Source organism: Scyliorhinus canicula, chromosome 7, assembly GCF_902713615.1.
Source record: "Scyliorhinus canicula chromosome 7, sScyCan1.1, whole genome shotgun sequence".
Taxonomy (NCBI): domain Eukaryota; kingdom Metazoa; phylum Chordata; class Chondrichthyes; order Carcharhiniformes; family Scyliorhinidae; genus Scyliorhinus; species Scyliorhinus canicula.
In genome coordinates, this window is record NC_052152.1 from 209,923,622 (window position 1) to 209,939,201 (window position 15,580).

The 15,580-nt window shown below is 47.8% G+C and overlaps 1 protein-coding gene across 3 annotated transcripts in view; it reads left to right on the forward strand.

The window, feature by feature from the left end:
- Window positions 1–15,580, forward strand: part of LOC119969771 (CMP-N-acetylneuraminate-beta-galactosamide-alpha-2,3-sialyltransferase 2-like) — a 94,895-nt gene that overhangs the window by 60,158 nt on the left and 19,157 nt on the right. For all 3 annotated transcript variants that reach the window (XM_038803842.1, XM_038803841.1, XM_038803843.1), the window contains exons 5-6: window positions 4,306–4,351; window positions 10,113–10,232. In XM_038803842.1, coding sequence (XP_038659770.1) covers window positions 4,306–4,351; window positions 10,113–10,232 — 166 coding nt within the window. The remainder of the gene's footprint in view (window positions 1–4,305; window positions 4,352–10,112; window positions 10,233–15,580) is intronic.

The following is a 15,580-nucleotide window of genomic DNA, read 5'->3' on the forward strand; positions in this document are numbered from 1 at the left end:
GTAAACTTGCTCAGAATATAAAAACAGACAGTAAAAGTTTTTACAAATATATAAGACAAAAAAGAGTGGCTAAGGTAAATATTGGTCCTTTAGAGGGTGAGAAGGGAGTTTTAATAATGGGAAATGAGGAAATGGCTGAGGAACTGAACAGGTTTTTTGGGTCGGTCTTCACAGTGGAAGACACAAATAACATGCCAGCGACTGATAGAAATGAGGCTATGACAGGTGAGGACCTTGAGAGGATTGTTATCACTAAGGAGGGAGTGATGGGCAAGCTAATGGGGCTAAAGGTAGACAAGTCTCCTGGCCCTGATGGAATGCATCCCAGAGTGCTAAAAGAGATGGCTAGGGAAATTGCAGATGCACTAGTGATAATTTACCGAAATTCACTAGACTCTGGGGTGGTCCCGGTGGATTGGAAATTAGCAAACGTGACGCCACTGTTTAAAAAAGGAGGTAGGCAGAAAGCAGGAAATTATAGGCCAGTGAGTTTAACTTCGGTAATAGGGAAGATGCTGGAATCTATCATCAAGGAAGAAATTGCGAGGCACCTGGATAGAAATTGTCCCATTGGGCAGACGCAGCATGGGTTCGTAAAAGGCAGGTCATGCCTAACTAATTTAGTGGAATTTTTTGAGGACATTACCAGTGCAGTAGATAACGGGGAGCCGATGGATGTGGTATATCTGGATTTCCAGAAAGCCTTTGACAAGGTGCCACACAAAAGGTTGCTGCATAAGATAAAGATGCATGGCATTAAGGGTAAAGTAGTAGCATGGATAGAGGATTGGTTAATTAATAGAAAGCAAAGAGTGGGGATAAATGGGTGTTTCTCTGGTTGGCAATCAGTAGCTAGTGGTGTCCCTCAGGGATCCGTGTTGGGCCCACAATTGTTCACAATTTACATTGATGATTTGGAGTTGGGGACCAAGGGCAATGTGTCCAAGTTTGCAGATGACACTAAGATGAGTGGTAAAGCGAAAAGTGCAGAGGATACTGGAAGTCTGCAGAGGGATTTGGATAGGTTAAGTGAATGGGCTCGGGTCTGGCAGATGGAATACAATGTTGACAAATGTGAGGTTATCCATTTTGGTAGGAACAACAGCAAACGGGATTATTATTTAAACGATAAAATATTAAAGCATGCCGCTGTTCAGAGAGACTTGGGTGTGCTAGTGCATGAGTCACAGAAGGTTGGTTTACAAGTGCCACAGGTGATTAAGAAGGCAAATGGAATTTTGTCCTTCATTGCTAGAGGGATGGAATTTAAGACTAGGGAGGTTATGTTGCAATTGTATAAGGTGTTAGTGCGGCCACACCTGGAGTATTGTGTTCAGTTTTGGTCTCCTTACTTGAGAAAGGACGTACTGGCGCTGGAGGGTGTGCAGAGGAGATTCACTAGGTTAATCCCAGAGCTGAAGGGGTTGGATTATGAGGCGAGGTTGAGTAGACTGGGACTGTACTCGTTGGAATTTAGAAGGATGAGGGGGGATCTTATAGAAACATTTAAAATTATGAAGGGAATAGATAGGATAGATGCGGGCAGGTTGTTTCCACTGGCGGGTGACAGCAGAACTAGGGGGCATAGCCTCAAATAAGGGGAAGTAGATTTAGGACTGAGTTTAGGAGGAACTTCTTCACCCAAAGGGTTGTGAATCTATGGAATTCCTTGCCCAGTGAAGCAGTTGAGGCTCCTTCATTACATGTTTTTAAGGTAAAGATAGATAGTTTTTTGAAGAATAAAGGGATTAAGGGTTATGGTGTTCGGGCCGGAAATTGGAGCTGAGTCCACAAAAGATCAGCCATGATCTAATTGAATGGCGGAGCAGGCTCGAGGGGCCAGATGGCCTACTCCTGCTCCTAGTTCTTATGTTCTTATGAAAGCGCACAGGCTATGGAGCATTATTAGTCAAGGCATGGAATACAAGACAAGGAGGTTATGCTGGAAATGTATAAACCACAAGTTATACTGCGGCTTGAGCATTGCGTCCGCTCCTGGTCACTGCACGATAGGAAAGATGAGACTGCACTACAGAGGGACAAAAGATTGGATAGACTGGTGTTGTTTTCAATAGAATAGAGGAACTTGAGGGAAACCTTAGTTGAGGTGTAGAAAATGATAAGGGTCCTAAATGGATTGGGTAGGAAGGTTTTATGAGGGGTAAGTCATGCTTGACAAACTTGCTGGAGTTCTTTGAGGACATAACCAGCAAGGTGGATAATGGGGAACCTGTGGATGTGGTATATCTAGATTTCCAGAAGGCATTTGATAAGGTGCCGCATAAAAGACTGATCCAGAATGTGAGATTGCAGGGGATTGGGGGTAGAGTACTAGATTGGATTGAGGATTGGCTGACTGACAGAAAGCAGCGGGTCGGGATAAATGGGTCCTTCTCTGGCTGGTGAACTGTAACTAGCGGGGGTGCTGCAGGGGTCAGTCCTCAGACATCAACTGTTTACCATCTATATCAATGATCTGCAAGCCAGGACAGAGTGTAAAATAGCAAAATTTACGGACGATACTAAAATAGGTGGGACACCAGGCAGTGAAGGGGAGGTACAGATTTTACAGACGGATATAGGTAGGTTCGGTGATTGGGCAAAAATTTGGCAGCTGGAGCTTTGCAGGGACTGGTTTAGCACAGTGGGCTAAACAGCTGGCTTGTAATGCAGAGCAAGACCAGCAGCACGGGTTCAATTCCTGCACCGGCCTCCCCGAACAGGTGCTGGAATGTGGCGACTAGGGGCTTTTCACAGTAACTTCATTTAAAGCCTACTTGTGACAATAAGCGATTATTATTATTATTATTATTATTATTACATGGATAAGTTTGAGGTTATCCATTTTGGCCAAAAAATAGAAAGGCAAATTATTATCTAAACGCAAAGTAGATTCAAAATGGGTCTGGGCAGAGGGATCTGGGTGTCTTTGTCCATCAATCACAGAAAGTCGGTTTGCAGGTACAGTTTGTAATTAAAAAGGCAAATGGAATGTTAGAGTTTATTGCAAAAAGACTGGAGTATAAAAGTAGAGAAGTGTTGTTGCAATTGTATAGGGTGTTGGCGAGACCACATCTGGAGTATTGTGTCCAGTTTGGGTCTCCTTATTTGAGGAAGGATGTGGTGGCATTGGAGGCAGTTCAGAGGAGGGTCACCAGATTGATTCCAGGGATGAAAGGGTTGAGGTGTGATAATAATAATAAAAATAATAATCACTTATTGTCACAAGTCGGCTTCAATTAAGTTACTGTGAAAAGCCCCTAGTCGCCACATTCTGGCGCCTGTTTGTGGAGGCTGAGACGGGAATTGAACCCGCGCTGCTGGCATTGTTCTGCTTTACAGGCCAGCTGTTTCGCCCACTATGCTAAACCAGCCCCTAGAAGAGAGATGATTCAACAGTTTGAGTTTGTACTCGCTGGAGTTTAGAAGGATGAGGGGATCTGATCGAGGTGTATAAAATACTAAACGGGATTGATAAAGTAAACATAGACCAAATGTTCCCCCTTGTGGGACAATCTACAATGAGAGGTCACAGATGCAGGTTGAGAGGCGGTAGCTTTAGAACTGAGGGTGGTGAATTTGTGGAACTCGCTGCCCCATACTGCGATTTAAATGGTATAAAAGCATTACATGCTTTCAAGAAGGACATAGATATATTTCTAATTTTAAAAATGGGTCACAGGGCTATGGCAATAGTTAGGGAGGTGGATTTGAGACCGGGAAGTGATCAGCCATGATGTGACTGAATGTCGGGGCAGGCTTGAGGGGCTGAATCAGGCTCCAAGGACTGAATTAAAGACTTCTGCTCCTGATTCCGATGTTCCCCATGACCTATTTTCTTATTCAGTAAAGTAATTGGTAGAAGGATTAGACGGGAATTGAGGAGTAATATTTTCAACTAGAGGGTGGTCGAGTCTGGAACTCTCTGCCTGAAAGAGGCAGAAACCTTCACTGCATTAAACACATTCTGGGATATGCACTTGAAGTGGCTCATGGCTATCGACTAAGAACTGGAAAGTAGGGTTAGACTTGATAGCTTTTTCAGAAAGCACACATGATGTGCTGAATGATCTCTTGTGCCATCTATCTTTCTCTGTTTATATGTGAATATATCATTTCCCACTTTCTCATGTTGAATTTTTATCTGACATGTTGTCTGCCCAATACTAGGAAGTCTCCCTCCTTCTTCCCTCAACAATCGTCAGGAATTCAATCTCCCTTCACCCACATTCCGTTCTCGTGCCCCTGCTGTTTCTGAGTGTATTACACCAACACTAAACACCTCCTTCCATTCTTCCCTTCCAGGATGTACAGGAGAGTGAAAAGTTCCATTAAAGCTGATCGAGACAAGGTGAGATGAGCTGGTTTATGTTAATGTAATAATTACTTGTCCCATGTTCACATGATTTAAATACATCAGCCAATTATGTGTAGGTCTGCAAATATATGAAAATGCAAATATACATGCATCAATATACATGGGTATTAAAGGTGTTTGCAAGTACCTGTGTGTGTTTTTGTGTGTGTGATTCTGTGGATTAGTGAGCGCGTGCGCGCAGTGGTGTACGACTGGGTGCCTGCACAAGCCTGTGCATTTGCATGTGGGCGTGCAGGTATCTATACGGATGTGTTCATGTATGTGCACGCATGGGTGTGTGTGTGTATGCCTGCATGCGTGTGTGGGTGCATGTGTGTGCATGTGCATGTCTGTGTGCATGTCCGTGCATGTACACATGTGGGAGTGCAGGTGTGCACGCATTTGTGTGCGTAGTGTTTTTAAAAAAATATTTTTGTTCTCCTCCTTTATCACATTTTCTCCCAAATTTACACCCAACAATAAACAATAATCAGTGACAAATGTAATGTCAATCCCCACATCAATAACAACGATCCCATCCTCCCACCAAACCCCCAAACATTAGCCCGCATATAAAGATAAACAAATGACAAAAAGGAACCAGGAATCACCCATAGCCACCATTAACACACACTGCCCCCTCCCCCCAACCCCACCCCGCCTAATGTTCAATGTAATCCAATTCTTGAAAGTGCGTAATGAATAACGTCCATGAATTGTAGAACCCCTCCGTCCTTCCCCTCAGTTCAAATTTGACCTTTTCAAGCATCAAGGATTCCAGCAGGTCCCCCCACCACGCCAGGGCACAGGGTGGAGAGGTTGCTCTCCACCCTAACAGGATCCGCCTTTGGGTGATCAACGAGACGAAGGCTACAACATCTGCCTCCGCACCCGTTTCCAACCCCGGCTGGTCCGACACCCCGACTATGGCCTCCCGAGAGCCTGGGTCCAGTTTCTGTGTGAGTAGTTGTGTGCCTTTGGTCTTGTATACGTGTGTGAGCATGTGTGTGTGTTCGGGTGTGTGCGTGTGCTGCATGGGTGTGTGCACATGTGTACAGGTGTGCACGCGTGTAAGATCTTCTTATCTCTCTTTGGGAGTTGAAGAGGTATCCAAAACACTCTTTATTTTTCAAGAATTCACTGAATATATTTGCACAAAATTAAATCGAAAACCTAGATCAAAATAATACAAAAACTGGTCAGAACATATCAAAAAGTGTAGAACATAAAGCCATAAAGAAATTACTTTAAATACTTCAAGAACTCAGGAAGGCAGGAATTCAAGAACGAAACCTCACCACGAGGTTTTACGTTTAAGGGAATCCATATCTACGGTCTAACCCCCTATTTACTCTCATTGGTTCTAATTCTCAGCTGAGATCCCCCTGATTCGTTCAGGAAAGTGTCAGTCACCTAACAGGTGATTGGTTAATTAGACATTAATCAATTACTCCAGATTAATTATCCTTCACCTGACATCGCACCATTCTCATGCATTCTGTCCCACAGTCAAACTCTGTGCATCATGTCGAGTCTCAGTTTATACTATTGTTGCTGGATTGTTGAAAATTCATTGAATGTACCTTTCTATCGTTTCTCTGGACATATTTGGAGGGTGAATCGGTACATCTTTTGAAACATCTGTCAGTATCTATCGACAGTCGTGGTCGGAGTTCAATAGTTTAGTAATTTTTTATAATTTGATCATACTTCTGCAGATTCAGTATTTTTCAAGAATTATTTTATTTTCCAGTATAGTTTTAGCTGATTCTCTTTCAGGACGGTGGGCAGCACGGTAGCATGGTGGTTAGCATAAATGCTTCACAGCTCCAGGGTCCCAGGTTCGATTCCCGGCTGGGTCACTGTCTGTGCGGAGTCTGCATGTGCTCCCCGTGTGTGCGTGGGTTTCCTCCGGGTGCTCCGGTTTGCTCCCACAGTCCAAAGATGTGCGGGTTAGGTGGATTGGCCATGCTAAATTGCCTGTAGTGTCCTAATAAAGTAAGGTTAAGGGGGGGTTATTGGGTTACGGGTATAGGGTGGTTACGTGGGTTTGAGTAGGGTGATCATGGCTCGGCACAACATCGAGGGCCGAAGGGCCTGTTCTGTGCTGTACTGTTCTATGGTCTAGGACCCCCTAAATAATTGTTAAATCCAGTGGCGCGCGTGTGTGCGTTTGGGCTTGTGCATGTGTGCGTGAGCCTGTGTGTGGGTGTGTACGTGCACGGGGTGTGTGCGTGCTTGAGTGTGTGCGTGTCTGTGTGCATTTGTGTTTGCGTGTGCATGGTGGTGTGCACATGTGCATGCATTTCATTTTCATGTGTGCATGCACAAGTGTGTATTTGTGTGTGTGTATGTATGTGTGAACACGTGCATGTGCACGTTTGGTAGTGTGTGTGCGGGTGCCTGCATGCATGGGTGTGCACGCAGGTGTGTGTGCGTATGGGTATGTGTGCATGCGGGTGTGCGCACAGGTGTGTGTGCCTGTGCATGTGTGTGCACTTGAGTGTATGTGTGGGAGTCTGTGCGCATGTGTCTGTGTGTCTCTGCGTCTGTTATATACCGAAGCTGACACTCTAGTGTATCTCTGTGCAGACTAATTCCAAGTGTTCAGATTGTCCTCCTGCAATGTTTTCTCCAAGATCTTGCCTGATGTCCATTAGCCGTCATTTATTCCAGAGTCTTTCTGCCTTAACTAAAGGAAACCTCAAGAACGAGGGAAGTGGATGTACTATTGCCAAGTTTGTGGATGACACAAAAATAGGTGGGAAGGCAAGTGTTGAGGATGACACAGAGTTCAGAGAAGGTTCACTAGGTTGACCCTGGGTATGGAGGGATTTTCCTTTTGAGGAGAGGTTGAGTAGATTGGGCGTTTTGTTACAACACCCTGGGTGACAGCACGGTCAATTCCAGCCCGACAGACCCCGGAGACCAACATGAGTGAATTAACCAATAATTTGTATATTGCCCTGAGATCTTTGACCCTGAACTGCTCCAGTGAGTTACAGGCAACAGATTTGTAAGTAAAACTTAAAAAAAAGAACTTATTTTTATAGCAAGAGAAGAGATGAACATGTAATGGTAATAATAGAACAATGGTCTGCTCATCTAATTATTCCCCAAACCCCTCTCACCCTCCACCCAGACACACACACGACATACACATGCTGTGGGTAAGGAAAGGATTGACAATAACAGACATTAAAAGGGTGCGAGATTAATTTTTTTAGTCAGCGATCTTCCAATGATGTCAAGTGTTGAAATGATTGGTTGGTTTGAATCTTCTAATGTTTGTTCCAGGTAAAACTATAAGAATTTCCCTGGGGAGTTAGCTTCGCTTCCACTAACCTGGGCTTTCACAGAGACGATTCCCCGGTGGTCTGAGCAAAGAGAGTTTTCCATCCACTGTGCCTCTGGAATGCTTTGTCTGCTCTTTCTGCAGATCAGGATTAAAGGTAGTGAAGAGAAAGTGAAACGCCCTTTACCAGACCTCCAGCGATCTCAGGAGAGAGCTATCAGCGCTGTGCCTTCCGCAGCCTTCCAAACAGAGGTTAGGCTTTTATAGGTCTGGCTGGACACTGCCTACAGCCTTTTGATCTGAGGTTAAACTTCACAGGTCTGCTAGAGTGTCCAGACCTTCTCACTCCAGCCGAGATATCAGAGAGAGAAGTTCCAGCCTTTCTGGGAGAGATAGTTAACAGGCTTCTGCCAAACTCCTTCTCCGAACAAAACTGAAAGCACAAATGGAACCTGCCTTTTGCTCCAGATTCTTCTCAAAGGCTCTACCAATCCCTTTAGAAAACAGAAAACGTCCCTCAGTTTCAGAAGGGGGAATTTCCTGCTGGCCAAGTGCATCAAAATGACATCACGAGCTATGCTACAGAGCACACTGCATCAAGGGATGTGCCTTTGCCATTCTAATAGCAGCTGGCGGTGGGGTGCTTCAGTTCAAAAACCAAAAGTCTGCAGTTTTAAAGACAGCCAGCAGGTTAGGCATTAAAAAGGAAACCAGGATCAGACAAGGATTTGAAAGAGGTTCTTTACACTGTATTCATTGGTGTTGGAAGAATGAGAGGTTAGCAATCACCTGCTCACAGACTCGCAGTTTGGGTTCCCCCAGGGTCACTCAGCTCCTGACCTCATTACAGCCTTGGTTCAAACATGGACAAAAGAGCTGAATGCCAGAGGTGAGGTGAGAGTGACTGCCTCGATATCAAGGCAGCATTTGACCGAGTGTGGCATCAAGGAGCTCTGGCTAAACTGGAGTCAATGGGAATCAGGGGAAAACTCTCCGCTGGTTGGAGTCATACCCGGCACAAAGGGAGATGGTTGTGGTGGTTGGAGATCAATCATCTTACCTCCAGGACATTACTGCAGGAGTTCCTCAGGGTAGTGTCCTAGGCCCAACCATCTTCAGCTGCTTCATTAATGACCTCCCTTCCATCATAAGGTCAGGAGTGGGATGTATAATGTTCAGCACCATTTACAACTCCTCAGATACTGAAGCAGTCTATGTCCAAATTTAGCAAGACCTGGACAGTATCCAGGCTTGGGGCTGACAAGTGGCAAGTTACATTCGTGCCACACAAGTGCCAGGCAATGACCATCTCCTACAAGAAAGAATCAAATGATCGCCCTTGACATTCAATGGCATTACCATCGCTGAATCCCCACAATCAACATCCTGGGGGTTACCATTGATCAGAAACTGAACTGGACCAGCCACATTAATACTGTGGCTATCAGGGCAGGTCAGAGGCTAGAAATCCTACGGCGAGTAACTCACCTCCTGACCCCCCAAAGCCTGTCCACTATCTACAAGGCACAAGTCAGGACAGGAGTGTGATGGAATACTCTCCACTTGCCTGGATGAGTGCGGCTCCAACAACACTCAAGAAGCTCAACACCATCCAGGCCAAACAGCCCACTTGATTGCTCCACCTTCCACAAATGTTCAAACCCTCCGCCACTGACGCACAGTGGCAGCCGTGTGTACCATCTACAAGACGCACTGCAGTAACTCACCAAGGTTCAATGGGGCAGCACGGTAGCATTGTGGATAGCACAATTGCTTCACAGCTCCAGGGTCCCAGGTTCGATTCCCGGCTTGGGTCACTGTCTGTGCGGAGTCTGCACTTTCTCCCCGTGTGTGCGTGGGTTTCCTCCGGGTGCTCCGGTTTCCTCCCACAGTCCAAAGATGTGCGGGTTAGGTGGATTGGCGATGTTAAATTGCCCGTAGTGTCCAAAATTGCCCTTAGTGTTGGGTGGGGTTACTGGGTTGTGGGGTAGGGTGGAGGTGGGGGGTTGGGTAGGGTGCTCTTTCCAAGAGCCGGTGCAAACTCGATGGGCCGAATGGCCTCCTTTTGCACTGTAAATTCTATGAAATTCCAGACAGCACCTTCCAACCCACGACCACTACCATTTAGAAGGGCAAGAGCAGCAGATACCTGGGAACCCCACCACCTGGAGGTTCCCCTCCAAGTCATTCACCACCCTGACTGGGAAATATATCGGCCGTTCCTTCACTGTCGCTGGGTCATAATCCGAGAAATCCCTCACTAACTGCACTGTGGGTGTACCTACACCTCAGGGCCTGCAGCGGTTGAAGAAAGCAGCTCACCACCACCTTCTAAAGGGCAATTAGGAATGGGCAATAAATGCTGGTCTAACCAGAGAAACCCACATCCTGTAAATGAATTAAAACATTTCCCATCCTACCTGGTGTCATTTATAACATTCCTACATTATCATCCACTAGATCAGCATCTTTCATCCGACCTTTTTCAAGTACGTCCACGATGAATGGACTGAGCACCACGGAAGATATCCCTCGACTGGGATGCTGGCTATCATCTTCGGTCTTCACATCTGTGATCAGGTAAGAGCAGAGAATCCAAGAGTGAATTCCTTCAGCACTAAGTTGCCAGTATTGAGGTCAGTGTGATTCTCCCTCTTCCACAGAGGCTGGGATTCTCCAAATTCCCGGCCAAGTGTTGACACAGGCTTCAAATCCGGCGTCAATGGGCGTCCAGGGCCGGTCATTCTCCCCTTCCTCGGGGGTGAGAACGGCTCCGGACTGCTGTGCGCTGCTCCAACGCTGAATGCCAGCCCCATACGGCCAGCGTGGGTCCGCGCAGGCACGCCATGGCCATCTCCGTGCCGGCCCCCCGGCAATATGGTGGAGCCCTACAGGGGCCCGGCGTGGGATTGGAGAATCCTGCCCAGAGTCTCAAATGGGGAATCAAAGTGTAGACTGAGTGCTTTGCCATTGAAAATTCACAGATGCCATACTGCAGCTTGCCTCATCTGGAACTTGTGTGGCGTGAATGTAACTTGCCACTTGTCAGCCCCAAGCCTGGAGATTGTCCAGGTCTTGCTGCATTTGGACATGGACTGCTTCATTATCTGAGGAGTTGCAAATGGTTCAGCTAGGCATTGGAAATGGTGTAATCCCATTGGAGATCCCATTTTTTGGTCCAAGTCAAGCTGAGGTCACTTAATGGACATTTAGCTGAGGACTCAACTCGCATTTCTATCAGAGCAACATCAAAACCCACAAAGCTTGACGTGGCAGAGGGACTAACACAGAGCCAGACGTGGCAGAGGGACTAACACAGAGCCAGACGTGGCAGAGGGACTAACACAGAGCCAGACATGGCAGAGGGACTAACACAGAGCCAGACATGGCAGAGGGACTGACACAGAGCCAGACATGGCAGAGGGACTAACACAGAGCCCAATGTGGCAGAGGGACTAACACAGAGCCAGACATGGCAGAGGGACTAACACAGAGCCAGACATGGCAGAGGGACTAACACAGAGCCCAATGTGGCAGAGGGACTAACACAGAGCCAGACATGGCAGAGGGACTAACACAGAGCCCAATGTGGCAGAGGGACTAACACAGAGCCAGACGTGCCAGAGGGACTAACACAGAGCCAGACATGCCAGAGGGACTAACACAGAGCCAGACATGCCAGAGGGACTAACACAGAGCCCAATGTGGCAGAGGGACTAACACAGAGCCAGACATGGCAGAGGGACTAACACAGAGCCAGACATGGCAGAGGGACTAACACAGAGCCAGACGTGCCAGAGGGACTAACACAGAGCCAGACATGCCAGAGGGACTAACACAGAGCCAGACATGGCAGAGGGACTAACACAGAGCCAGACATGGCAGAGGGACTAACACAGAGCCCAATGTGGCAGAGGGACTAACACAGAGCCCAATGTGGCAGAGGGACTAACACAGAGCCCAATGTGGCAGAGAGACTAACACAGAGCCCAATGTGGCAGAGGGACTAACACAGAGCCCAACGTGGCAGAGGGACTGACACAGAGCCCAATGTGGCAGAGGGACTAACACAGAGCCCAATGTGGCAGAGGGACTAACACAGAGCCAGACGTGGCAGAGGGACTAACACAGAGCCAGACATGGCAGAGGGACTAACACAGAGCCCAACGTGGCAGAGAGACTAACACAGAGCCAGACATGCCAGAGGGACAAACACAGAGCCAGACGTGCCAGAGGGACTAACACAGAGCCCAATGTGGCAGAGGGACTAACACAGAGCCAGACATGGCAGAGGGACTAACACAGAGCCAGACATGGCAGAGGGACTAACACAGAGCCAGACATGGCAGAGGGACTAACACAGAGCCCAATGTGGCAGAGGGACTAACACAGAGCCCAATGTGGCAGAGGGACTAACACAGAGCCCAATGTGGCAGAGGGACTGACACAGAGCCAGACATGGCAGAGGGACTAACACAGAGCCAGACATGGCAGAGGGACTAACACAGAGCCAGACATGGCAGAGGGACTAACACAGAGCCAGACATGGCAGAGGGACTAACACAGAGCCAGACATGGCAGAGAGACTGACACAGAGCCAGACATGGCAGAGGGACTAACACAGAGCCAGACATGGCAGAGGGACTAACACAGAGCCAGACATGCCAGAGGGACTAACACAGAGCCCAATGTGGCAGAGGGACTAACACAGAGCCAGACATGGCAGAGGGACTAACACAGAGCCCAATGTGGCAGAGGGACTAACACAGAGCCAGACATGGCAGAGGGACTAACACAGAGCCAGACATGGCAGAGGGACTAACACAGAGCCAGACATGCCAGAGGGACTAACACAGAGCCCAATGTGGCAGAGGGACTAACACAGAGCCAGACATGGCAGAGGGACTAACACAGAGCCAGACATGGCAGAGGGACTAACACAGAGCCAGACATGCCAGAGGAACCGAACAGTTACTTTACATCAGTCTTCAGACTGGAAACACCAGTGAAATATCAGAATTTCAGGAAAGTCTGGGGCAGAGGTGAGTGTAGTGGCCATCACTAAGGAGAAGGTTCTGGGGAAACTGAAAGGTCTGAAGATGGTAAGTCACCTGGACCGGATGGACTACACCCCAGGGTTCTAAAAGAGACAGCTGAGGAGATTGTGGAGGCATTAGATCTTTCAGGAATCACTGGAGGCAGGAAGGGTCCCAGAGGACTGGAAAGTGGCTAATGTAACACCACTGTTTAAGAAGGGAGGGAGGCAGAAGACGGTAAATTAGTTTAGAAGGATGAGGGGGGATCTTATTGAAGCTTGCAGGTTACTGCGAGGCCTGGATAGAGTGGATGTGGAGAGGATGTTTCCACTTGTAGGAGAAACTATAACCAGAGGAAACCATCTCAGACTACCCGGAGAAACTCACGCAGACACGGGGAGAAAGTGCAGACTCCGCACAGACAATGACCCAGCGGGGAATCGAACCTGGGACCTGGCACTGTGAAGTCACAGTGCTAACCACTGTGCTACCGTGCTGCCCGCAGAGTGGACGTGGAGAGGATGCTTCCACTTGTAGGAAAAACTAGAAGCCGAGGACACCATCTCAGACTAAAGGGACGATCCTTTAAACAGAGATGAGGAGGAATTTCTTCAGCCAGAGGGTGGTGAATCTGTGGAACTCTTTGCCACAGAAGGCTGTGGAGGCCAAATCAAAGACAGAGATAGACAGGTTCTTGATTAATAAGGGGATCAGGGGTTATGGAGGGAAGGCAGGAGAATGGGGATGAGAAAAATATTCTCATGATTGAATGGCGGAGCAGATTCGATGGGCCGAGTGGCCTAATTCTGCTCCTATGTCTTATGGTTTTATGGATCTCGGTGTGAAGTCTCACTGTCAGAGCTATATTTCCAAAATCAAAGAGTTACATCACAGGAAATCCATAAATTCATTGGTTGATGTGAAATTGCTGCGAGGGTGTGTCTTTAAATAGCTGTAAATCGACAAGATTATTATAATATTTTTTATAGTATTTTTGTTAAGGCCTTTATATAACCTTCAAAAACAACCAACATCAAGTCCAAAAAGAGAACAAAAAGGAAATCACATCATAACTAAATCAGTAACTGATCCAGCAGAGGGCAGCAGAGCAGAGCTACTGATCAGCTGTTCTGGGGAAATTTGCATACGTGCAGTGCGGTCAGCCTAAGTTGAAGGTGAACCTGCGAAGAAGACCCAAGGAGTTTGAGTGAAGTCAAGCATCCAGCAGAGGGCAGCAGAGCAGAGCTACTGATCAGCTGTTCTGGGGAAATTTGCATACGTGCAGTGCGGTCAGCCTAAGTTGAAGGTGAACCTGCGAAGAAGACCCAAGGAGTTTGAGTGAAGTCAAGCATCCAGCAGAGGGCAGCAGAGCAGAGCTACTGATCAGCTGTTCTGGGGAAATTTGCATACGTGCAGTGCGGTCAGCCTAAGTTGAAGGTGAACCTGCGAAGAAGACCCAAGGAGTTTGAGTGAAGTCAAGCATCCAGCAGAGGGCAGCAGAGCAGAGCTACTGATCAGCTGTTCTGGGGAAATTTGCATACGTGCAGTGCGGTCAGCCTAAGTTGAAGGTGAACCTGCGAAGAAGACCCAAGGAGTTTGAGTGAAGTCAAGCATCCAGCAGAGGGCAGCAGAGCAGAGCTACTGATCAGCTGTTCTGGGGAAATTTGCATACGTGCAGTGCGGTCAGCCTAAGTTGAAGGTGAACCTGCGAAGAAGACCCAAGGAGTTTGAGTGAAGTCAAGCATCCAGCAGAGGGCAGCAGAGCAGAGCTACTGATCAGCTGTTCTGGGGAAATTTGCATACGTGCAGTGCGGTCAGCCTAAGTTGAAGGTGAACCTGCGAAGAAGACCCAAGGAGTTTGAGTGAAGTCAAGCATCCAGCAGAGGGCAGCAGAGCAGAGCTACTGATCAGCTGTTCTGGGGAAATTTGCATACGTGCAGTGCGGTCAGCCTAAGTTGAAGGTGAACCTGCGAAGAAGACCCAAGGAGTTTGAGTGAAGTCAAGCATCCAGCAGAGGGCAGCAGAGCAGAGCTACTGATCAGCTGTTCTGGGGAAATTTGCATACGTGCAGTGCGGTCAGCCTAAGTTGAAGGTGAACCTGCGAAGAAGACCCAAGGAGTTTGAGTGAAGTCAAGCATCCAGCAGAGGGCAGCAGAGCAGAGCTACTGATCAGCTGTTCTGGGGAAATTTGCATACGTGCAGTGCGGTCAGCCTAAGTTGAAGGTGAACCTGCGAAGAAGACCCAAGGAGTTTGAGTGAAGTCAAGCATCCAGCAGAGGGCAGCAGAGCAGAGCTACTGATCAGCTGTTCTGGGGAAATTTGCATACGTGCAGTGCGGTCAGCCTAAGTTGAAGGTGAACCTGCGAAGAAGACCCAAGGAGTTTGAGTGAAGTCAAGCATCCAGCAGAGGGCAGCAGAGCAGAGCTACTGATCAGCTGTTCTGGGGAAATTTGCATACGTGCAGTGCGGTCAGCCTAAGTTGAAGGTGAACCTGCGAAGAAGACCCAAGGAGTTTGAGTGAAGTCAAGCATCCAGCAGAGGGCAGCAGAGCAGAGCTACTGATCAGCTGTTCTGGGGAAATTTGCATACGTGCAGTGCGGTCAGCCTAAGTTGAAGGTGAACCTGCGAAGAAGACCCAAGGAGTTTGAGTGAAGTCAAGCATCCAGCAGAGGGCAGCAGAGCAGAGCTACTGATCAGCTGTTCTGGGGAAATTTGCATACGTGCAGTGCGGTCAGCCTAAGTTGAAGGTGAACCTGCGAAGAAGACCCAAGGAGTTTGAGTGAAGTCAAGCATCCAGCAGAGGGCAGCAGAGCAGAGCTACTGATCAGCTGTTCTGGGGAAATTTGCATACGTGCAGTGCGGTCAGCCTAAGTTGAAGGTGAACCTGCGAAG